Source organism: Salpingoeca rosetta (genome assembly GCF_000188695.1).
Source record: "Salpingoeca rosetta unplaced genomic scaffold supercont1.1, whole genome shotgun sequence".
Classification (NCBI taxonomy): Eukaryota; class Choanoflagellata; order Craspedida; family Salpingoecidae; genus Salpingoeca; species Salpingoeca rosetta.
In genome coordinates this window covers 562659-586082 of record NW_004457740.1, presented here as the reverse complement: position 1 = coordinate 586082, position 23424 = coordinate 562659, and the positions used below count along the sequence as shown (strand labels likewise).

Sequence of the window (23424 nt, the reverse complement as noted above, 5' to 3'; positions counted from 1 at the left end):
ATCAACTGGGTCATCCAGGCAGATGTGCCGCAGGTACCGCTTACCGTTATCTGCAATACACACACACACACACACACACACACACACACACACTGCTGGACGATTGGGGCATGGCATGCACACACACACACACACACACACACAAATAATAAACGCACAAACACACACACACACACACACACACACACACACACACACACACACACACACACACAAACTCACACTTGGTGCCCCCCCCTTGTCCCTCCATCAGGATCCGGAGATGTTTGTGCACCGGTGTGGGCGGACGGCGCGCAACGGTCTCGACGGCAATGCCCTGCTCTATCTCATGCCCACAGAGGACGAATACGTCGAGTTTCTCAAGATCAGACAGGTGCGAGGCACGGAAGCGTGCGTGTATGTGCATGTATGTGAAAGTATGTGTGTGCATGTGCGAGTGAGTGAGGGAGTGTGTGTGTGTGTGGTTTTGTGTGTATGTGTGAGTGAGTGTGTTTGTGTGATCGCGCTTTATGTGAACTGGTCGGTGTGTCATGACTGATGCCTTCAACCTCTCCTCTCCCCCCTCCTCTTCCCACCATCGCGAACAATGGTCAGGTGCCGATGGAGGAGATGGATGCGATTACGGCGGCTCCGTCGCAGTTTTCTGCCGTTCGCACACACGCAGCAAATGATCGCGACATTTACGAAAAGGGCAGGCTTGCCTTTGTCTCTTACATCAGGTCAGCCTACTGCTGCTGTTGTTGTGATAGTTGAGGCTGGCTGGATGCGCGCTTTCGTGAGCGTGCGAGTGTCGAGTGCGCACGCGCGCACACGCATGCATGTGTGCGTGGTGCATGTGTGTTGTGGATGTGTCTCACCTTCGTCTGGTCTGCGGGCGCAGGTCCTATCGTGAGCACAAGTGCAACTTCCTCCTCAAACTCTCCCGCCTCGATCTGGGCATGTGAGTCACTGCATTTTACTGTGAACAATCGCCCACTCACATGCAAATGCCCAGACACGCACAACGCCAGCCAACACACACGCACACGTTTGCTTGCGCACCCATACGTACACACACACACACACGCACGCGTTTGCTTGCGCACCCATACGTACACACACACGCACACACACGTACACACACGCACACACGCACACATACTCACGCACACATACTCACGCACACACACACACGCACACATACTCACGCACACACACACACACACATACTCACGCACACACACACACACACACAGGGTGGCGAACGGGTTTGGGCTGCTGGACCTGCCGGTCATGCCGGAACTGAAGAAGAGCAAAGCAGCCGCCAACTTTGTCCCGAGGTGGGCAACACATGTGGGCGACACATGCAATCGCACGCAGCCGTATCTCCTGCATGCCTGTGGTTGTGGTTGTGGTTGTTTCTGTTTTGTTGTTTTTCCTTTGCTTTGGAGTGCTGGGCATTGCTCTGTGTGTGTGTGTGTGTGTGTGTGTTGTGACAATAGCATCCTTGGCGTCTGTGAATGGTTTGAAGCTTACCGGTTGGTTTCACCTTCCTTTTTGACACGTGTTCTTCCTTGGGGCTTTTTTTTTTTTTTTTTTTTTGCAGCGATGTTGACACATCGGCAATTACGTTCAAGGACAAGAATCGGGAGAAACAGCGCCAGGAAAACCTCAAGCGCAGGGGCGACCGCGTAAGCACAAACGGGAGGGAGAGAGTGTGTGTGGGCGAGAGTCAGAGAGTGGCTGTGTTGTGGTGTGTGTGTGTGTTTGTTGGTTGGGTGCTGGTGTTGGTTGCCGCGTTTGGCACGTGTTGTTTGTGACACTCGTGTGTTTTTGGTTTCTTCTCACTGAAACATTCAATGTTCTTCATGGCACAGACGTCTGACCCAGCGGCGAAGCGAAGCAAGGAGAGGCAGAAGCAGAAGAACGAGGCTTGGTGCGTATGCTCAATTGCTGAGTGGACAATTTGCTGCTGCGATGCCCCGTTGTGGAATCGCGTGTAGTGTTTCATCTCGCTACCGTTGCTCATGCACATCCATGTGTACTTGAGCCTTGGCTCACCCACTCACGCACACTCACACTCACACACGCACACTCACGCACACACACACTCACACACTCACACACTCACACTCACACTCACACACGCACACACACACACTCACTCACTCACACACTCACAAACACACACACTCACTCACACTCACACACTGTCTCATTGACACGCAACACAGGTCAAAGCAGAAGGAGCGAAAGAAGAAGAAGCTGGCGCGTGCAACGAAGAAGCAGCAGCAGGAAGACCGCAAGCGCAAGAAGATGCTTGAAAACTTGCTGGAGACAGAACAAGGTGCGTGTTGAACCTGTCCGTCTGCTGCGTTTCGCTGGCAAGCCCATTCCTGGAAATTGTTTTATGCTCTACCTACGCCTGCTCCACGCCACTCAAGCATACTCCCACACACACTCCCACACACACACACACTCTCACGCACACGCTTGCAGAGTGGGATGAGCTTGCGCGGGAAGTGAGGCTGCGAAAACAGCTCAAGCAGGGCAAGATCACGCAGGACGAGTTTGAGCGGCTTGTTGGCGAAGATGCGGATCCGGTCATGACCATGTAGCCACATCATGTATGTCTCACATCACATCACGTGTACACAACACAACCAACAACCAGCATAAACACATGGCACAACATAACAACGTGACACAAGCGGAGGGGATAGCAAGCCAAGCAAGCACGTATTGGAGGAGGTGATCGTGCGTGCGTGTTAACATAAAGCCACACAAGCAAGCGAACAACCACACTACAAGCAGACACGTCGCAGAGCTGCAAACCCTCCAAACACAACACGACACAGCGTTTCGTCAGTGTGTGGTGGCGAAGTGCACTCGATTTCGTCTGGTTTTTCGCTTGCTTCTTGCTCGACTGGCAACACAAAAGAACCAAGATGCAAGCAACAAGCAAGGCAACCGACCAAACACAGCTAGCGAGCAAGCAAGCTGGTCCTCACTCACTCACCCATCCATCCAACAACAACAAAGCTTGCCTCGCTCCTGTTCCCCGACCAGCCAGCCAGCCAAGCCAGCCGAGAAGCAAGGGTCGATCGAGATGGATCAGATCAAGCTGGAAAGGCGCAACCTGCACGCCCCCGAGCGTGTGCGCCATACAAACAACGCACAAGACATTGACCTGGACGAGCTGCTGTTGCAGCTTCGCCACACTGGCTGCAGCCCGAAAGAACAGCACAAGGAGCAGACACAAGAGGAAGCAAAGGCACAACAAGAAGGGGAAGGCCTACGAACGTACAACCACCACCACCACCACCACCACCACCACCACCACAAGCTATATCAGCATCACGACGAGCAACGACACCAACAGCACGGCTTTACACTGAACCAGCTCGCGCCCAACAGCGCTACTTCCGTCCTGACATGCAGCACCGCCACAAGCGGGGACTCAGCACCCACATCAGCAACCATGTCCAAAGTCGCATCCAACCAATCGTCGTCCGCGTCCCTCATGAACCACTGCACCAATGACCTGGCCACAAGTGGCACAGACACCGAGAACACGAGCGAGAGTCATGACAGCAGTCGCAGCAGCGACCAAGACAACGATGGCGTTGCTGCGTCTTCAGTGACCGATGATACACGAAACAACGACGCACGGGCCACTGGTACGCGAGCCGTTGGTCCACGGAACTCTGGCACCGCAACAACGGTAGCAGCGGCCTGCAACGAGGAAGAGCAGCCACTGGAGGACCATGCTGTCACATGGCAAAGCTTTGGCAAGCTGAGGGTGAAGATCAAGTACGAAGAGCCCAAGGAGAGGGCAGAGGGCGCTGGTGTGCTGGCCATATGTGTGCGTGAGCTGCGTGACCTGCTTGTTGGCTCCAGCGCTGCGCGCGGCCTCAAACTCGCGGTGCAAGTCGCGCTTATGGAGCAAGACATGGAGGTGGAAGGGACGCGCGTGTGCACGGTGACCAAACCCCATCACAAGGCAGCCATCAGCTTTGAAGAGCATTTCGCCGTGTTCCTGCCCACCCCGTGCAGCATCGCCCCTCACGACTACGCCGTGCGTGTCATGGTGACAAGTCAGAAGCACGCCAGAGACTTCACCTTGCCTGCAAGCATTCCAAAATCTCCCGGCATGCGCCGGCGCCGCACCCTGAAAGGGCCACGGCGCCACACGCAGCACAGTCAACACAGCCACCGGCAGCGCTCTCTGTCTTCGTCCTCCACCGCGCCTGCCTCACCCGGCCGCCGTTCAAGGAAAGGCAGCTGGTTTTCGCCAAAGAGGCGCAGGCACGCCCAGGGAACATCGCTCGGAGATGGTGACGTATGCATTGGTGGATTCAGCATTCCCTTGCGCGAGGCCATGCAGAACGTCCATGCCTGTGCTGGCGGCGCTTGGTACGACGTCCTTCCCACACATGTGGCGTCCATCACGTACACGCGTGTGCGACCGGAGACACGCGACTCATCCGCACCGCTTCACAACCCAAAATCGCGCATCTCAACCCCACGCCGGCTCATGCAGCGGTATGTATGCGTGCGCATTGCTTCGCTTGTCTTCCTTATTCTTGTGTCTTTGCTGTTCGTGTTGTTCGCTTAGCCGTACAGTGGCGTGTGTTCTGGTGTGTCAAAGGGAGGAACACAGCAGTGCACATGTCTTGTGCACGGACGTGGAGGACATGAGCGCCTTGCAGAGTATCCTCATCCCTCATGTTTCCTTCACATGACACACCATGCGTTATTCACTCCATTTCGCCGCCATTTCTCGCTGAACATGACGTGGCATGCAGGCTGCGCGCCGCCAATCTCAGCCACGAGCAGCTGGTGCTGAAGGCCATCCAACAAGCAGGTATGCTCAACACACAGACCACATGGCAACCTGCGCGCGTTTGCCAATCTCAGTCGGCCTACTTGGCCTGTGACTTGTGTTAACACAAAAAACCGCAAACAAACGTGCAATCACACGCCTGCTGCACTCTCTTACACACGCCCTCCCAACACAACAAAACACGACACGACACAACGCAACACAACACAACACAACACAACACAACGACAACGACAACACAACACAACACAACACAACACGACCACACACCACCACAACACACCACAACACACCACACCACAACACACCACAACACACCACAACACAACACACCACAACACAACACAACACAACACAACACAACGCACCACAACACAACACAACACAACACAACACAACACGCATTTGCACATCTGCTGTTGTGGTGGTTGTGTGTAGACGCGTCGCCTTGCCGCGGTGCTCGGCCGAAACACAAAGGAATTTGTCATCTCTCCAATCTCCGCAACAACGCACCGTCTCATCAGCAAACTTTCGCCGACTTCTCTGCTTTAAAGGGCTCTTGCCATGCACACCATCATGCGGTTGTTGTGTTATTCACTCCATTTCGCCACCATTTCTCGCTGAACATGACGTGGCATGCAGGCTGCGCGCCGCCAATCTCAGCCACGAGCAGCTGGTGCTGAAGGCCATCCAACAAGCAGGTATGCTCAACACACAGACCACATGGCAACCTGCGCGCGTTTGCCAATCTCAGTCGGCCTACTTGGCCTGTGACTTGTGTTAACACAAAAAACCGCAAACAAACGTGCAATCACACGCCTGCTGCACTCTCTTACACACGCCCTCCCAACACAACAAAACACGACACGACACAACGCAACACAACACAACACAACACAACACAACGCAACGCAACACAACACAACACAACACAACACAACACAACACAACACAACACAACACAACACAACACAACACAACACAACACAACACAACACAACACAACACAACACAACACAACACAACACAACACAACACAACGCAACACAACACAACACAACACAACACAACACAACACGCACTTGCACATCTGCTGTTGTGGTGGTTTGTGTAGACGCGTCGCCTTGCCGCGGTGCTCGGCCGCAACACAAAGGATTTGTCAACTCTCCAATCCCGCGACGACGCAACCGTCTCATCAGCAAACTTCGCCGACAGCAACAGCGACAGCCGGAGGAGGGGGGTGAGGCAGAGGCTTCTGTACCCAGTCAGTTATTCGAGCAACAGCAACAGCAGAAGCGACAGCACGACGGGTTGGTGCGCAGCCAGCACCCCGTTCTGAACTTTGACGCTGATGATGACGAGACAGACGTGGATGTGTTTGGCGACAGCACGACCACCAGCGGTCGCAGTTCCAAGAGCGATATTGACAGCGAGAATATGGCACCCGGAGTGACGAGCTACACCAGTATCCAGGCAACGAGGAGCGCCAGACATTACAGCGCGCCCACAATCGGCTGCGATGAAGACCATCATCGACAGCAGCAGCAGCGGCAGCGGCGGCACAATTGGGGTAGAGCGAGCCTGCAGGTACAGTCGCAGCAGCAACGCCAAAGCGTACGTGCAGATGGTGCTTCGTCCCCGTTTGCGCTTGAGAGGGCAGACGTCATGCACCCGACATCCGTGGAGGAGAAACTTCGCTCCAAGATTTCGCACTTGCAGCGTCGCCTCCGCCACACAGACCTGGAAAACCACCTCCTTCGCAAGCAGGTGTGTGTGTGTACGTGTGTACGTGTTTGGGCGCGTGTGTGTGTGCTTGTGCTGGCTTTCTTGGCTTGCTTGCTCGCTCGCTCGCTTGTTTGTTTGTTTGTACGCTTGGGCTGATGTTGTGGCTGTTGCGTCGACATTTGTGTATGCACTTGTATCGTCGACTAGCTAGCTAGCAGTGTGTTGATTCATTTCCTTCACGTTTGTGTACCACCACTCGTCCACGTTTGCTGTTCAGGTGAAAGCTCAACTGCTGGTTGCCGAGACCACGAGGTATGTATATCAGCCCAAACACATTACCCGTACATACGCTCTGTCATTGCCTGCAAGCACACTCTCTAGTGCAAGCACACTGTTGCTTGTTTGTTTGTTCTTTTCTTTTGCGCTGACCCACGTGGGGTTTATCGGCTAGCTAGCTTGTTAACGATGTGCCACTTCTTTCCAGCTTTCCTCCCCGTTATTTGTCAGTTGCAGTGTGTTTTATGTAGGTCACGAACACAACCTTTCCTGTTGTGATGCTCTGGCGATCAGCTCACCGAACCCGTTGTTATGTGTGTGCTTTGGGGATTGTGTGCAGCGTGCTCCGCAGCGATATGATGAAGTTGAAGAGGCGCCTTGTCAAAGCAGAGGGCGAGCTTGAAGCGAAGGAGCAGCGGGAGCGCGAGTGCCGAGACAGGCTGCAAGACATGCACGAGGAGAACATGACGCTGCGCGGGCAAGTGGAACGGCTCACGGAGAAGCTGATCAAGCACAATCCTTCGGCCTACATCCAAGCCATGCAGTGCCCTCTCAGCCCCCACGTCACAACCGCCAACTTGCTCCCCAGCACTCACATGCCAACCAGCAGCGGCAGCAGCAGCAGCGGCAGTCCCTCTCACCCAGGAGCAACAACCACACGCTCGCCTTCCCAATCATCCATCACCATTGCGCTGTAGCCCACTCATTTTTTTGTGCTGTTGAGGCGTGTGGTTTTTCGTTTTGCCTTCTTGTGTGGCGCGGCCATTTTGAACACTGTTGATGATGATGATGCAAGTTGGTGTTGCGCTTGGCTCAGTGCCATGTGGCGACGGTTGCAGCACGGTTGTGCGGTGTGCGTGTGCGTCGTTGTTGAGACCATTGTAAACCAGACAGCTCCGTGACATCAGTGTCCGCTCGTGAACCGGTGAACCGTCCGTGCTTAGGGTGAGGTGAGAGCGCCATTCCACAGCAACGGAACGAAAGGCAACAACAGAAACAACGACTGGCTGCCTATTGTAACAACGAGTGCAGCAAGTTGGCACATTGTCATCCCCCCCCAACACCCACAGGCCGCACTCTGTGCACCACTTGTTCATCTGTCACCCACCTCATCCATTCATTCATTCACCCACTCTGGGTTCCATTTCCCTTCCTCACCGACGGAACATAGACATATCCACAACCAATAGCCAGTCAACAAGCCAGACAGCAACCTGGCCAGCCAAAACAAAGCACAAGGTCGGCCAAACCAAGAGCATGCATTCCACGAGAACAGCAGCAGCAGCAGCAGTGCTGCTTGTGTTGACTAGCGCAGCGCTGGCTGCCAGCAGCGTTGTGGAGCCCGTCTCCATGACAGGCAGCTCGGCCGACTTGTCGACGTGCGCTACCTCCCATGGCGAAGTGAATTGTGAAGCTCAAAACGCGACTGGCGCAGCCGCTTACACAGCCGACCTGGACAGCATCGAGGTATTGTTGTCTGCGTTGCCTGCAAGCAAGCTACTTTGCTCCTTTGATTGCTGTGTCTGCATCCCCTTCCGCTTGTATTGCCTGTGTTCACTGTTCTTGTCTCATGCAGACGTTCTCACTCTCATACACGGACGTGCTCATTCTCATACACCCCACTCGCTCTCCTCTCTCACAAACGCATTGCATGATGTACACACGTAGGATATCCATGTGCCCGTCCATATGGCGGTGCTCGTGTATGAAGGCTCACCATTCCTGGAGTATGTGCTGTCGAGTCTGGAGCAACAACACTACGTGAAGGATGCCCTCACCATCACACTCCTTCTTGCACCAGGTTTGTTCGTGCACGTGCTCACCGCTTGCACTCCAGCCCGTTTGATCTCTTGAGTCACGTACGCGTATCTACACCTTTGCTGCACCTTGGACTTTTGCTTGCAGGCATGGACTGGCACCTGAACCACCAACTGGCTTCCAGCTGGCAGTCCGACCACAGCAACAAGTATGCCGCCATCCACGTTCATTCTCCTGCCTCCCTTCACGGTGCGTGCTTATCCTTATGTTTCACATCACACATTTGAACTTGCGTGGCCTCCATGCAACACCTTGTCATGCTAGTGTATCGTATCACGCTGGCGCATTGTCTCATGGCAGCGTGTCTGTCTGTCTGTCTGTCTGTCTGTCTGTCTGTCTGTCTGTTTTGCCCTGTCTCTGTCTTCTCTCTCTCTCTCTCTCTCTCTCTCTCTCTCTCTCTCTCTCTCTCTCTCTCTCTCTCTCTCTCTCTCTCCCCCTGTCTCTCCCAGTCTCTCCCAGTCTCACAAACGCACATACTGCTGTGTGATAGATGCTGTTGTCGAGCTTGTGGAGAGCCATGATTCCGCGCAACATCTGTTGTTGATGGATTCGCGTTCACGCCTCACCAACCCGGATACGCTGAAGCACTTAATCTCCTTGGACAAACCGGCGGTCGCGCCCATGCTTGTTCGCCAGGGCAAGGTATTGCCCTTTCGCCTTCTTCTCATTGTGCTTGCTCTCTTGCGTGCATGCGTGCAAGCGTGCCGCGCGTTCGTTACACTTGCACTCAACCGCCACCCCTCGCCAGGAATACGCGTGCGTTCGCCTCACCCACATGACAACGTGCGTGCGCGCGCGCGCGTGTGTGTGTACGTATTTAGTGGTGGTCCAACTTCTGGGACGCGGCAAGTCAGTTTCACGACGTGTCCCCCGCCGACTTCAGCCCGGCAAACGTCGGCTATGTTCGCTCCAACCGGTACCTTGACATTGTTGACCGGAAGCAAACTGGCGTCTTCATCGTCCCTCTTGCGTTTGGCTGCCTCCTCGTTCGCCCGGTGAATTCAGTGGCATGTACGCACCTGTGTGTGAGTGTGTGTGCTTTTTGTGTGGATGTGAGTGTGTACCACGGGCTTTGGTGAGGTTGTGGCTCCTTATTCGCCCCCGCCCTTGCCTCCTACACCATTCTCACGCCAACATGCTGTTGTGTCCTGTGCTGTGCTAGGATACGATCCCTGCGATGAAGCGTGCACTCTCTGCCATGCCAAACACCGCCAACGCCGAATGGGTGTTTCATCTCACGCTTGCCTACTACCTTCACCAGCAGCAAGTCCCAATCGGTACATCACATCGCTTGTGTGTGTGTGTGTGTGCGTGTGTGTGCGTGCGCGCGTGTATGTGTGTGTGTGTTTGTGTGTGTATGTGTTTGTGTGTGTGTGTGTTTGTGTGTGTGTGTGTGTTTGTGTGTGTGTGTGTGTTTGTGTGTGTGTGTGTGTTTGTGTGTGTGTGTGTGTGTGTGTGTGTGTGTGTGTGGTGACAGGATCGTGCGCAAGCCAAGCAAGCACTCGTTTGTGTGATTGCTGTAGTTCATCGATTTGGGCTCACCTGCCTCGCTTCTCGCAGCCGTATCAAACCTCCTGGAGTATGGTCACCTCATCAACCCAACAGGTTTCGACAGCACAAAGGTGCGACTTGGCGTTGCTGTTTGTTGCTGGTGTGCAGTTTGCTCGTTCGCTGCGCCATTGCATTCCTTCTGGATCCCATGGCCGTTCACGTTACAAAACGTCAAAAGCACAGCTCCTCCTGCTTCTGACTACTCACGGGACTTACCCTTTATCTCTCAATCTCAGGCGCACCCTGACCTGTTTTTGGTGGAAGAAAACCCTGCTGAGTGGGCGGACAAGGTGAAACACACGCACAGTGAAAATATGTATCACATCATGTGTGGGCGCATGTGCTGGAAATGTGTGCCTTGTGTGCCTGCAGGTAGACCTCGTCTCATCCCTTCTCCCTTCTGCTCGCACCCACCCGCTCGCACCCACCCGCTCTCTCTCTCTCTCAATACATTCTCACCTACCCACGCACTGACAATATCATCAATGCAGTACTTGAACGAGCTGTACTGGTCGTTTGAGGAGCACGGTTTGATCCCCAACTGCACGGACGTGTTCAAGGTGCCCATGTTCAGCCCGGCCTTTGCGCGCAACCTGATTGAGGAGTGCGAGCACTTTGGTCAGTGGAGCAACGGCGACAACAAGGATGAGCGCATTCAGGGTGGCTATGAGCCCGTGCCCACCCAGGACATCCATTTTAACCAAATTGGCTTCAACAACGCGTGGCGCTTCATTCTTCGTCGATTCCTGCGTCCCGTCACATCCCACTACTACACTGGCTACACCCTCGAAGGTCGGCTGAGACTGTGTGTATGTGTGTTTGTATGGATTGAAGCACGTGTTTGTGCGCGTGTGTGTGCGTGCGTGTGGATGTGTGTATGTGTGTATGTGGATGTGTGCACACGCACACGTGTTACGACATTTTTATATGTGTTCTACTGCGTGTATGGGAGGGGGGGGGGGTGTCGCGCACCGCGCTCGTCGAACCCCTTGATCGCCTGTGCGTCCTTAGAACCCCTTGAACTTCTGTGCCCCTTCGCCCGCCCACCTCCCTACCTCGTCGTGTTGCAGTCATGCGAACGTATTCTGTGTTGTCCATCCCACCGCCGTGTGTCTCACCTCCACCACTCACTGTGTGCAACTCACAGGACGCACAACGCTCGACTTTGTCGTTCGGTATCGGCCTGACAAGCAAAACTACCTGCGGCCACACCACGATGCATCCACAGTGACGCTCAACGTGGCCCTCAACCAGGGTGGTGTCGACTACCAAGGTGCGAGGTTTCACTTGTTACACATTCACACAATTCGAGCTGGAGCTTAGCCTGGCGTGCTTGATGGGGATTTCCGCAAACGAGTGTGCGTGTCTGTATGTGCACACACATGCACACTTACACACACACACACACACACACACACACACACACACACACACACACACACCCACACACACACACACACACACACACACGCATCGATTGTGCCCCTCTCACCACTCCAATACTCGTTGTCCTCCCTTTTGATTGCTCTGCACTGCTTGTTTCCACCCCTTCTCCCCCTTGCATCTCTTCACCTGTTGGGTATTTGTTTGCTCGTATTTGTTTTCGCAGGTGGAGGCACGCGCTTCATTCGTCAAAACTGCACACTCATCAACACACCGCCTGGCTGGGGCACGCTCAGCCCCGGCCGCCTTACCCATTTGCACGAAGGGCTCAAGACAACCGCAGGCACACGCTACATCCTCGTTTCGTTCATTGATCAATAGCATGGACTTGCTTTGGTTTGCAATCTCTTCTCAAACGGCATGTCTTCTTCTTCCTTGCCTGCTTGCCTCCCTGTGTGTTTTGTGTGACCTGACACCCTAATGTATGTTTGTGGTCTCACGTGTGCGTGTGTACGCGTGTTTATGGAGTGACATGACATGATGGATCGATGCAACAACCTCATTGCTGCTCACCACCACGCCCGAAAAGGCACTTGCAGTCAAGTAACACAACTGAATGAAACGAGAAACACGCGAAGCAGCAAAGTGCGGCTTGCTTGTATGTCAATGCACACTGGTAACAGAATTGAAGGGGGGGGGGGCGAACCGTTAGGTGTACCGGGTTGAGAAGAGGAGGGGCAGCAGGTATGTGCGCGGGAAAAAAAAAAAAGAAGGGTGGAAGGAGATGTGAAGGGAGATGGAAGGTAAGGAATCACGGAATCATGCGTGCAATGTTGTAACTGCGCATCACGCGTCACTGTCACAGCCAGGTAACTTTATTGCATGACAGCAACAGCGGCGTGAGCAGCGGTCGTGGCCACGCGCGTGACTTAAGCGGCACCCGTCACTCGTGGGAAGAAGTTGTCTGGGTCGTACTTGGCCTTGATCTTGACCAACTTGTCCGTGCACTCGCCATAGGGCTTCTGGTTGTCCTCTGTGTAGTTCACATAGGCGGCAACGCCCAGCTCAGCTTCTTTGGCCTTGGCCTTGAACTGGTGGGTGATAACATGCGTGTGTGTGTGCGTGTGCGCGTGTGAGTGTGTGTGTGCGTGTGCAGATGCGCCAAGCGACAGGCCATTGGTGTATGTATGTGTGTGTGTGTGTGAGCGAGGAAAGACACGAGTCTTTGTTATCAGACAGACAGTCAAAAGACTCACTGCTTGAATCCAGTCGAGGGCTTGCTGTTTGAACTCTGGGACATGGGTGCATCCAAGACAAAGCACCGTGAAGGTATCGCGAATGCGGTGCACAAGATCGTCAGCAGGTGCACGTCCAGGCCGCTTTGCCTTGCCGCCCCAGTGCTCCACGATGTACACGCTTGGCGGGGGCCGTTGCTTCTCCGTTTCAAGCAGCTGCAATGCCAGGAGAGCAAGGAACAAAGGCCATTTACAACACAGGAAAGAGCCATGGGCATACAGGCCACTGTAACACATCGACACGCTGACAGCACTATGCAGGCCAAAGGCATGCAAGCACATGGTTGCTCATGGGGTTGTGCTTGGTGTTGAGCAGGAACAGCACATGCTGGGTGGAGCGCAGAACACAGCACAGCAGCACACGTGCACCACGTACCACGCTTGTCAGCTTGTTGCAGTCGTTGGTGCTCACGCCTGTGGCGCGCTTCGCCTGACCAAACGGCCCAAAGGGGTCCTGCATGGAGTTGAAGACGGAGAACGGCTTTGGCCCAATGGCGTTCACAACGGGCTCCTTGGCCATGAGCGGGGCCAGCGCTGCGTCCAGCTTCTCCTTGGCCTTGTCCATGGGCTCGTCGCCCAGCCAAGCCGTGTGAATGATAAACGTGCGCCGGCCGTTGAAGGGTGGCGGAGGCGGTGTTGTCCAAATGCACGTGCAATACAGGTTCTCGCTGCTTCCGTCAACAATCTTGGACCATGCGCCGACGCGCTCGCGCAGGTCTTCATCGGACTCGGCGAGCCAAAACGCCTGGCCCGAGCACATGAGGTCACCCTCGGCCAGCTGAAAGAATGGTGCAGTGGCGAGGCAGGGTAGTGACGGGGGAAGGGCAGTGTAAGGAAGTGCAAGAGAAGTGAGTTGTTGTTGCCTGCAGGCAACGAACAACAAGCAACACCACGTAAACTAGCCAGGAGTGCTGCCTGCAGGCACGCCGTGCCAGCGTCTGTCTACGCATCCCTTTTCTCTTCTTTTTACATCCACTGAAACACTGGAGGGCAGGACAAGAGAGGGCAGGGGAAGGATGCAAAGGGGAGGGGAAGGATGCAAAGGGGAGGGGAAGGATGCAAAGGGGAGTGCACGCACACACACACACACACGCACACACACACACACACATCGCTGCGTACTGGAAAGAGACGAAACTTGATGGAGGTGACGACGCCAACGAGACTGCCCGCGCCGCGGATGGCAAAGAAGAGGTCACTGTTCTCCTTCTCAGAGGCCTCGACGAGCGACCCGTCAGCCAACACCACGCGCGCCGCCAGCATGTTGTCGACGGCCAGGCCGTAGCGGCGGGAGATGGCGCCAAAGCCACCGTGCAGAGCAAAGCCGCCAACGCCAGTGTGCGACACCTGGCCGCCCACAGCAACAAGGTTGTACGCTGCAACAATACACATGCGAGAGGATGGAGACAGGCCATGTGTGAAGGCGTGTCAGACGATGGGCAGCAAAGTCTTGCAGTGGGAAAGTGCACACTTCCAGGGAGACAGGCAAACAGACACATAGGTTGGCTGACTTGCCTGACAGACAGACAGACAGACGGAGAGAGACACATACACACATACACACGCATACACATACACACACACAAACACACACACACTCGCACACACACATATACACAGATACACAGATACAGGTACACACATACACTTACGCATACACACAGAGACACACGAACACACACAATACAAGCAACACTCGTTGCATCCAATCCATACCGTTTGTTTCAGCGTCAATGTCGGCGATGGTGGCGCCAGTTCCAACCCAGGCAGTGCGCTCCACGGGATCGACGTGGACAAAGTTCATGCGGGAGAGACGGATCAGGACTGCGCCATCCTTGATGGAGCGCCCAGAGAGAGAATGGCCACCGCTCATCACAGCAAACTCCAGCTTGTTGGCGTGAATCCACTTGATGGCAACCTGCACATCCTTTGCGCCGTGCGGCAGCAGCACAACGCTGTGATACGACGAGGGTCGGTGAGCAAGAGCAGTGAGGCTGGAAGCACCATCATCACACCAACAAGACACAAGGTATGCGAACAACACTCGATCGCCCGATCGCCTTGCAACACACACACACACACACACACACACACAGACACACAGACACACAGACACACAGACACACAGACACACAGACACACATACACAGACACACACAGACACACAGACACACAGACACACAGAGACACACATACACAGACACACACACATGGACACACACAACCAACCTTGGCTTCTTGTTTGCGTGATCGGCATTCCACGGCTCGCGGAACTTGTCATAGTCGGGGTGGGATGGGAGCAGGAACTCCCCACGGAACCCCTCGGGCTTGGTGAGCTCGGCCATGAGTGCGGTGCGGTAAGGTGTGGTGTGGTTGCAGGTACAGTTGGAGGAGCGATTGTGGATGGTGGGTTGGTTGAAATGCACACAAAGCAAAAGGAGAAGGCGTTTTGCAGTGGTTTGGTGTGTTTTACTTCATGTTGCAATCAATCAGTGACTCTGGCGGTGACATGAAGCAGCGTCAACAAGCAATCAATCATCAAACACGAAGCACATGCAATCCACCCACACCCACACATGCACACACACACCCACACACCCACACACCCACACATGCACACACACACACATGCACACACACACACACACACACACACACCCACACACACATGCGAGCTACACATCCGATTGCTTGTCTTGTGGGTGGCTGTCTCTAGGCGAAGTGGTAACACTTGGGTGCAGCTTGGCTGGGTGCACCTTGTTGTTGGTGCAAACAGAGGCTCGCAGGCTGCGTCTGGGCTGCTGGCTGCGCTGCTCGTAGTCGTCCGTATTGCTCGCTGTCCCACTCGCAAACACACTCTCTGTGAAGCTCTCGTTGTCGCTGTAACCGTGGCTGGTGGTGTTGCTGTTCACGTGCTCCCCTTGCGCACCACTCGACCGCCCGCGCGTCTCGCGGGGTCCACCCCGCCATCGAGACTTCCTTCTCTTTGGCCGCTTACCACGGAACTTCGAAGGCACCACAGCTTGCATGCCCTCAACACTCTCGTGCAGTGATTGTCGCTCAAGATCAATCACCGCTTGCAAGTCGATGTCCTCACCATCACCATCACCATCACCACCACCATTGCCGTTTACAGCACCATTCACATGACCGTTGCCGTTCCCGCTCGTCTGCTTTTCCGCTGCGTGGTTGTGGTCGCCTTCCTCGTCCTCGTCCTCCTCCTCGTCACGCTCCTCGTCAACAAGATACTGCCCACTCTCCGCAGGCGCGTACTCAAAGGGCATGGGGATGCGCCGCACAGCACGGAACTCGCCGCAGTTGTTCAGGTGCTCGTTCTCAACGCGGAAGAAGTTCCACACAAACCGCCGCCACATCTCGAAAAACGAGAGCAGCGCCACCAGCCCGTCGCTGAAAAACAGGTCAAAGTACCCCACGCTGATGCTCAGCGTCCACGACAGCCGAAACACAACGTCGTTCACCATCGCCAGGTAGTAGATGGGCACCGGGTACAGCATGTCGCGGCGAAGCCACATGTGCTTGGCGTTCTTCGCAAACAAGCCCCAGTCCTGTTTTAAATCCCAGAATGTCGCATAGCAGGTGTTGACGAGGCATGCGAGGATCCACATGACGAAAAGCGCTGTGCCTGTGGGGGACTCGCCAACCAGCTGCCCATTGTCCTTGGCGACACCCGCCAGGGTGCTGAAGGTGACGACGACGATGGAGGAGGTGTACTTGAGAGCGTTGTGGATGTGATGGTACTTGCGCGTGTCGCGGAAGCGGCGAAGGCACTGCATCAGGCGCCACCACGCAGGAAGCGCGGCAATCACGGCGCGGAGAGCACGGTGGGAATTGCGGCAGCGCGTGCCCAAGCCGTTGTAGTTGCCCGTGGTCACAACGCAGATGATAAACTCCAGGTCCAGCAGAACAACAACGAGGGAGTTGAACTGATCTGCCAGCCAGAAGTCCTCAAAGCGAACCGCCAGCAGTGGTGCTATTGCCATGCGCCCGACGACGCGTGCGAGCCAATATCGTGCACGTCGCATGCTGCCCCACGGCTTTGCCCAGTACGCAACCAGCACGCACAGTAGGGCGACCGCACTCCACGGACTCACTGCAGTGCCAAGCTCGTCTTGAAACAGGTACGCGAACACGCTCACGCTCCACACAGCCATCAGCAGGCCCGCCGTGCCAAGCATCTTGATGTAGTTGGTGTGGCGCCGGTGGTCGAGCCCGAAGATGAGCACGTAGTTCACGTGGAACTTGCGCCACGTGTACATGTTGATGGCAACAAAGGCCAGCATGATCAGCGGGTACAGCAGGCCGCGGTACATGGCAAACATGACGCGGTGGTCCGGGTAGTCTGCCACGCGGCTGCGCAGCGCAACCACAAGGATGATGCCCATGCAGAAGAAGAAGAACATGGCCCACAGCCCCAGCCCAAACGTCGTCCAGTCAAAGGGCTGAAACGCGTCCACGGGCACGCGCAGCTTCTGCATTGCACGCCGCCGGTCGCCGTGCTCCAGCCGCTCCGTGAACACCTGCTCGATGCGCCTGATCTCCTTCTCCAGGTCCGATGTCATGAACGGCGCAGCGCTCACCTAAGAGTGGTGTTTGCGGAAGGCAGGGGAAGGCAGGGGAAGGGGTGCTGAGAATAGTGGTGGTGGTGGTGATGTGCTGGGGAACGTGGTGGGGAACGTGGTGGGGAACGTGGTGGCAAGCGGAGCAGACACACACACACAGACACGCACACACGCAGACAGACAGACAGACAGACAGACAGACAGACAGACAAACAGACACACACACACACACAGATACAGACAGACACACACAAAGACACAGACACGTGCGCGCACCTTGGCCAGCACTGTTGGCGACATGGTGAGACCCGTGACCTTGTCGTGCTTCTTCATGATCTTGTAAAAGGCTGTGTTGTTGAGGTTACGGTATGCACGCAGCATGTCCAGGTTGCGGTAGTACTCCTGGAACGCCTTCTCCAACTGCTTCGTTTGGCTGTTCAGGATGCGTGACGGGTGTCGAAACCATCGCGTGAGTGCCTCTCGCCAGGACCCGTGCTCTTCCTGTAACACAGCAGCACGGGCACGTCGTCTTGCGTTTTTGCTGCGGATGGCTGCCACTGCGTGCTCGCCACCCGTCTGGTGTGCGACATACAGGGCGGCCAGTTGTGCCTCCAGGTCGTCACACGTCTTGCGGGCCTTGTCATCCTGCTCGAGGAAGAACTTGTTGACTTTGTCGAGCTCAGCGTCGACAGCTTGCAGGAATGCCTTCTCCTCATTGCTGTTGCTGATGGCCTCCAGCCGCTCCTCCTCCACCTCTTCCTCCGTCTTGAAGTCTGGTGAGACGTTTGTGGTCACCATGGGATGGAGGTCTGGGATGACACGCGGGAACTTGGTGCGGATTGCCTTGAGCAGCTTCTTGAGTCGTTTGTAGTTGACGTACGCGGGTCGCCATTCCGGGATAGCGTTGTTGAAGAGCTCATCACCAAACTTCATTGTGACTGCGCCGCTGCGGCGTACAAGTCGTCAGCTGGTGTGAAAGCGCACCACTTGTCAGTACGCCACGTGTCGACCAAGCAACAACGGCGTGAGGTTGAGTGTGATCACCGCCCGCGCGCGAGACTTTGATCACACGGCAGTTTGCAGTGCCACGAACCTGAGGGCTCACAGACAGACGTTGCGCGATTGCAACACAGAGAGCCTGCAGTGGTTCTTGCTTGCACCCCTGTGTGCGTGTGCGTGTGTGCGTGTGTGCGTGTGCGTGTGTGCTTTCGAAAGCCGAGGGCCGGAGGCGGGGGGGGGGGTGGCGATATGTGTGCGTGTGTGTGTGCGTGTGCGTGTTTGCTGCACAGTTGTCGTCCTCATTCACCAACCAACGAACGCAAGCACACAAACAAAGGCAAACTTCTTCGTCCTTTGAGCAGCGAAATAACTGTTTTGCATGTTTTGGGCGAAGGAAAGCAGCACACGCGCACAGACACAGACGCAGACACAGACACACAGCCATACACACGCACACACACGCACACAGACAGACAGACAGACAGACACACACACACACACACAACAGAGACACACTTCTCTCCATGCCCAGCACTTCTATCCCATAAACTTCACAGTTGCTGGTTCACATCATGATTCAATAAACCATCTACGCCTAATCAACCAAGCAAAAGAGGATGGTCGTCGATACCTTCCGGTGACGCACACACATACACACATACACACGTACACACACATGCGCGCACAAGGAGAGGGAGGGAGCAATACCAAAAGGTTCAAGAGAACGCAACATTCAAGATACATGTACAAAGACCACTTGGTTCAGCCGCCAGCACCAGCAGCACGCCGTTGGCGAGTGCTGGAGCACGGCAAACGCACACACAGACACACACACACATAGACACACACACACACACACACACACACACACACACACACACACACACACACAGATGCGCGCGCGCACACACAGGCACAGACAGACAGACAGACAGACAGACAGACAGACAGACAGACAGACAGGCAGGCAGGCAGACAGACTTACATGTGCTCTCAACTCCCTCCTCGTAGTGGCGCATGTGTGATGTTCTCTCCGCAGTCACCAAGCCCACGGGCGCACAGGCGCCATCTTGGCGCTCGTCGTCAGTCATCAGACGAGCTGAGCGGGGAGTAGGTGGGCGAGAAGGAGCGGTAATCGCCATGCACGGTGCTGCTCTCGTTCCTGTTGATGGATGAGGCTCCAAGCAAAGGCCGGGACGGGTCATCATCATCATCATCATCGTCAACATCACCACCAGCAGCATCATTAGCGGCGTACAAGCCATCCAGCGTTGAATCAAGAGGGTGAGAGAAGGTCATGGACCGCAAGCGGAAAGCTGCGCCATCCAGCCCGCCTGGAGGCGCATACAAGGAGCCAGGGGTGTCGGAACGATAAACGGTGACGTCCTGACGAGCGGTGGTGTCGTAGGCCCTCATGACATCACCATCGTCGTCGCGTGTGTGCTGTGGAGATGCAAGGTATCCTGACAGCGAGGCGTGTGATCGGGCGTGTTGCGCGGCGCTGCCAACACTCAGGGACATGGGCCGTCCCCCGCCAAACGCATCGTTGACGCTGCTATCGTGGGCGAATGGCGGGCGCCGCTGCGACCCGTCATGCCCGCGCAACAGCTCCCACTCCGTCTCCGCCGGCACGTACTCGAACGGCAGCGGAATGTGGCGCACAGCACGGAACTCGCCACAGTTGTTCACATGCTCGTTCTCAACGCGGAAGAAGTTCCACACAAACCGCCGCCACATCTCGAAAAACGAGAGCAGCGCCACCAGCCCGTCGCTGAAAAACAGGTCAAAGTACCCCACGCTGATGCTCAGCGTCCACGACAGCCGAAACACAACGTCGTTCACCATCGCCAGGTAGTAGATGGGCACCGGGTACAGCATGTCGCGGCGAAGCCACATGTGCTTGGCGTTCTTCGCAAACAAGCCCCAATCATGCTTCAAATCCCAGAAAGCAGAGTAGGATGTGTTGACGAGGCATGCGAGGATCCACATGACGAAAAGCGCTGTGCCTGTGGGGGACTCTCCAACCAGCTGCCCGTTGTCCTTGGCCACGCCCGCCAGAGTGCTGAAGATAACGACGACAACGGACGAACTATACTTGAGAGCGTTGTGGATGTGATGGTACTTGCGCGTGTCGCGGAAGCGGCGAAGGCACTGCATCAGGCGCCACCACGCAGGAAGCGCGGCAATCACAGCGCGGAGAACATTCTCAGACGAGCGGCAATGGTGACCATCGTGAGCCATTGGGCCAAAGCGGCTCTTTGAGACGTAGCAGATGGTGAACTGGAGGTCGAGTAGGATGACCACGAGTGAGTTGAACTGATCTGCCAGCCAGAAGTCCTCAAAGCGCACATCGAAGAAGGGAGCAGCCACCATGCGCCCGACGACGCGTGCGAGCCAATATCGTGCACGTCGCATGCTGCCCCACGGCTTCGCCCAGTACGCAACCAGCACGCACAGTAGAGCGACCGCGCTCCATGGGCGAACAGTGGTGCCAAGCTCGTCTTGAAACAGGTACGCGAACACGCTCACGCTCCACACAGCCATCAGCAGGCCCGCCGTGCCAAGCATCTTGATGTAGTTGGTGTGGCGCCGGTGGTCGAGCCCGAAGATGAGCACGTAGTTCACGTGGAACTTGCGCCACGTGTACATGTTGATGGCAACAAAGGCCAGCATGATCAACGGGTACAGCAGGCCGCGGTACATGGCAAACATGACGCGGTGGTCCGGGTAGTCTGCCACGCGGCTGCGCAGCGCAACCACAAGGATGATGCCCATGCAGAAGAAGAAGAACATGGCCCACAGCCCCAGCCCAAACGTCGTCCAGTCAAAGGGCTGAAACGCGTCCACGGGCACGCGCAGCTTCTGCATTGCACGCCGCCGGTCGCCGTGCTCCAGCCGCTCCGTGAACACCTGCTCGATGCGCCTGATCTCCTTCTCCAGGTCCGATGTCATGAACGGCGCAGCGCTCACCTAAGAGTGGTGTTTGCGGAAGGCAGGGGAAGGCAGGGGAAGGGGTGCTGAGAATAGTGGTGGTGGTGGTGGTGTGCTGGGGAACGTGGTGGGGAACGTGGTGGGGAACGTGGTGGCAAGCGGAGCAGACACACACACACAGACACGCACACACGCAGACAGACAGACAGACAGACAGACAGACAGACAGACAGACAGACAGACAGACAGACACACACACACACACACACACACACACACACATACACACACACAGATACAGACAGACACACACAAAGACACACACAAAGACACAGACACGTGCGCGCACCTTGGCCAGCACTGTTGGCGACATGGTGAGACCCGTGACCTTGTCGTGCTTCTTCATGATCTTGTAAAAGGCTGTGTTGTTGAGGTTACGGTATGCACGCAGCATGTCCAGGTTGCGGTAGTACTCCTGGAACGCCTTCTCCAACTGCTTCGTTTGGCTGTTCAGGATGCGTGATGGCTTGTGACACCACCATGTCAGCTTGGCAGACAATCGTGCGCGCCTCTCACGTAGCACAGCACGGGCACGTCGTCTTGCGTTTTTGCTGCGAACGGCTGCCACTGCGTGCTCGCCGCCCGTCTGGTGTGCGACATACAGGGCGGCCAGTTGTGCCTCCAGGTCGTCACACGTCTTGCGGGCCTTGTCATCCTGCTCGAGGAAGAACTTGTTGACTTTGTCGAGCTCAGCGTCGACAGCCAGCATGAATGCCTTCTCCTCATTGCTGTTGCTGATGGCCTCCAGCCTCTCCTCCTCCTCCACCTCTTCCTCCGTCTTGAAGTCCGGCGACACATCCGTGGTGACGCGTGGATGCAGGTTGCGCACCGTCCTTGGGAACGCGTTGCTTATCTCTTGCAGCTTCTTCTTCAGGCGCTCATAGTCAACGTACGCGGGTCGCCATTCCGGGACGGCGTTGTTGAAGAGCGTCAAGCCGAACTTCATTGCCCCTTGTGATCGCACGCGCTGGCAGGCGACGCACAAGATCGAAGGGCCTAGAGGGGTTGCTGCTCTCTCGGTTGTGTGTGTGTGCTGCTCACAATCACGACCTTGTTGCGCGCTTCTGGTGTGTCCAAACAACAAAAAGCCTAGAAGGAGCAAAGGCAATTAACATAAATTTGTGGAGAGAGGGAAGACAGCGGAGCGGGGATTGACAGTGCGAGACGTGTGATGACGTGCTCCTGACGTGAGTGGCATGTGACGTGACAATGTGATGCTGGTCACATCACATACAGCCACGATCTTTCATGCTTGTGGTGCAAAGGAGGTGCTGAAGAGACACACGCGCACGTGCCTTCTCCCATCCTCTTCTTGCTGGCTTGTTGGCGCATTTGTTGAGTGATTGGATTTAGTGGTTGCCGAAGCTTGTGTACATGATGATGATAGTCAGATACGAGGCGAATCTCGAGAACAATGGCATACGCACGTGGTGTACAATACATGCTGCACGCACATGGAAATGAGGTGGAATGGCACAGGCAGACAGATCGACGAATGGACCGACATGCAGATATGTAGGCCGACAGAGATAAAGACAGCCTCACATCAGCACACGTGAACATGAAGACAACAACAGCCAAAGGTTTGTCACGAAGAGTGGAATGGACGCTTGCCGGAGGCTTTGCTTGCATATTGGTCCAGGGCCTGGCGAAACTTGCACAGGCGCTCGTGGTGCTGCTGCCGTGTGTGGTAGAACCGCTGTGCAAACGTGGCTAGCATGAGCGCGTGCTGCTGTGTGTCGAGCTTGAGGACGCGTTGCAAGATGGCCGGGTCACGTGCGCCAACGGCGCGCAGCACCCCGCGCCACGCAGTGGCCAAGGCGCGGTCCTGCATGCTGAGGCGTGTGACCGTGGCGCGGACGCAGGCTATCGCCCGCACATTGTCGCGGGCGCCTGACGTGTTGCCTTCGCTGCGTCTGCTCGTGGCCGAGGTGGCGAGCTTGTCGCAAGGGTCAACTGGCCGGAACACGTGCTTGATCGT

General features: G+C 55.7%; 7 protein-coding genes across 7 annotated transcripts in view; 3 read left to right on the top strand and 4 right to left on the bottom strand.

Moving 5' to 3' along the window:
• Positions 1 to 2597, top strand: part of PTSG_00124 (NUP98-DDX10 fusion protein type 1) — a gene marked incomplete at its 3' end in the record, with an annotated part of 5548 nt that extends 2951 nt beyond the window's left edge. Inside the window, exons 8-15 of the mRNA XM_004998623.1 lie at positions 254 to 373; positions 595 to 719; positions 881 to 940; positions 1236 to 1319; positions 1586 to 1670; positions 1857 to 1915; positions 2214 to 2326; positions 2479 to 2597. Of these exons, the coding sequence (XP_004998680.1) occupies positions 254 to 373; positions 595 to 719; positions 881 to 940; positions 1236 to 1319; positions 1586 to 1670; positions 1857 to 1915; positions 2214 to 2326; positions 2479 to 2597 (765 nt within the window). The remainder of the gene's footprint in view (positions 1 to 253; positions 374 to 594; positions 720 to 880; positions 941 to 1235; positions 1320 to 1585; positions 1671 to 1856; positions 1916 to 2213; positions 2327 to 2478) is intronic.
• Positions 2598 to 3460: 863 nt separating this feature from the next.
• PTSG_00123 (uncharacterized protein) lies at positions 3461 to 7524 on the top strand (the record flags this gene model as incomplete). The annotated part of the gene is made up of 7 exons (XM_004998622.1): positions 3461 to 4524; positions 4788 to 4846; positions 5264 to 5339; positions 5468 to 5526; positions 5940 to 6592; positions 6828 to 6862; positions 7167 to 7524. The coding sequence occupies 7 exons, from the start codon at positions 3461 to 3463 to the stop codon at positions 7522 to 7524; spliced, it is 2304 nt and encodes a 767-aa protein (XP_004998679.1).
• Positions 7525 to 7628: 104 nt separating this feature from the next.
• Positions 7629 to 12248, top strand: PTSG_00122 (PLOD2 protein). Its single transcript, XM_004998621.1, has 11 exons — positions 7629 to 8293; positions 8495 to 8627; positions 8732 to 8833; positions 9135 to 9286; positions 9466 to 9639; positions 9807 to 9921; positions 10205 to 10266; positions 10432 to 10485; positions 10687 to 10987; positions 11343 to 11468; positions 11805 to 12248. Exons 1-11 carry the CDS (start codon positions 8084 to 8086, stop codon positions 11957 to 11959), a joined length of 1584 nt encoding a protein of 527 aa, XP_004998678.1. The 5' UTR covers positions 7629 to 8083; the 3' UTR covers positions 11960 to 12248.
• Positions 12036 to 15297, bottom strand: PTSG_00121 (uncharacterized protein). The gene is made up of 6 exons (XM_004998620.1): positions 15103 to 15297; positions 14590 to 14828; positions 13996 to 14249; positions 13250 to 13651; positions 12835 to 13029; positions 12036 to 12669 (listed from the first exon to the last, which is right to left on the bottom strand). The coding sequence occupies exons 1-6, from the start codon at positions 15216 to 15218 to the stop codon at positions 12508 to 12510; spliced, it is 1368 nt and encodes a 455-aa protein (XP_004998677.1). The 5' UTR covers positions 15219 to 15297; the 3' UTR covers positions 12036 to 12507.
• Positions 15298 to 15548: 251 nt separating this feature from the next.
• PTSG_00120 (xenotropic and polytropic murine leukemia virus receptor xpr1) lies at positions 15549 to 18386 on the bottom strand (the record flags this gene model as incomplete). The annotated part of the gene is made up of 2 exons (XM_004998619.1): positions 15549 to 17471; positions 17730 to 18386. 2 exons carry the CDS (start codon positions 18384 to 18386, stop codon positions 15549 to 15551), a joined length of 2580 nt encoding a protein of 859 aa, XP_004998676.1.
• A 932-nt stretch (positions 18387 to 19318) lies between these two features.
• On the bottom strand, positions 19319 to 22539 carry PTSG_00119 (xenotropic and polytropic murine leukemia virus receptor xpr1). The gene is made up of 2 exons (XM_004998618.1): positions 21733 to 22539; positions 19319 to 21422 (listed from the first exon to the last, which is right to left on the bottom strand). Exons 1-2 carry the CDS (start codon positions 22387 to 22389, stop codon positions 19536 to 19538), a joined length of 2544 nt encoding a protein of 847 aa, XP_004998675.1. The 5' UTR covers positions 22390 to 22539; the 3' UTR covers positions 19319 to 19535.
• Positions 22540 to 22777: 238 nt separating this feature from the next.
• PTSG_00118 (uncharacterized protein) overlaps positions 22778 to 23424 on the bottom strand; it is a 3095-nt gene continuing 2448 nt past the window's right edge. The window contains exon 2 of the mRNA XM_004998617.1: positions 22778 to 23424. This exon is cut by the window's right edge and continues 1456 nt beyond it. Coding sequence (XP_004998674.1) covers positions 23032 to 23424 — 393 coding nt within the window. The 3' untranslated portion in view covers positions 22778 to 23031.

Bases quoted from the DNA above. Each gene is read 5' to 3' on its own strand.
- PTSG_00119 (XM_004998618.1), bottom strand. From the start codon at position 22,389: ATGAAGTTCGGCTTGACGCTCTTCAACAACGCCGTCCCGGAATGGCGA. The intron at 21,423-21,732 runs GTGCGCGCACGT...CACCACTCTTAG, and splicing joins CGCCAACAGTGCTGGCCAAG to GTGAGCGCTGCGCCGTTCAT.
- PTSG_00121 (XM_004998620.1), bottom strand. From the start codon at position 15,218: ATGGCCGAGCTCACCAAGCCCGAGGGGTTCCGTGGGGAGTTCCTGCTC. The intron at 14,250-14,589 runs GTATGGATTGGA...GTATTGTTGCAG, and splicing joins CATTGACGCTGAAACAAACG to CGTACAACCTTGTTGCTGTG. The intron at 12,670-12,834 runs GTGAGTCTTTTG...ATCACCCACCAG, and splicing joins CCCTCGACTGGATTCAAGCA to TTCAAGGCCAAGGCCAAAGA.
- PTSG_00122 (XM_004998621.1), top strand. From the start codon at position 8,084: ATGCATTCCACGAGAACAGCAGCAGCAGCAGCAGTGCTGCTTGTGTTG. The intron at 8,628-8,731 runs GTTTGTTCGTGC...TTTTGCTTGCAG, and splicing joins CACACTCCTTCTTGCACCAG to GCATGGACTGGCACCTGAAC. The intron at 11,469-11,804 runs GTGCGAGGTTTC...TTGTTTTCGCAG, and splicing joins GGGTGGTGTCGACTACCAAG to GTGGAGGCACGCGCTTCATT.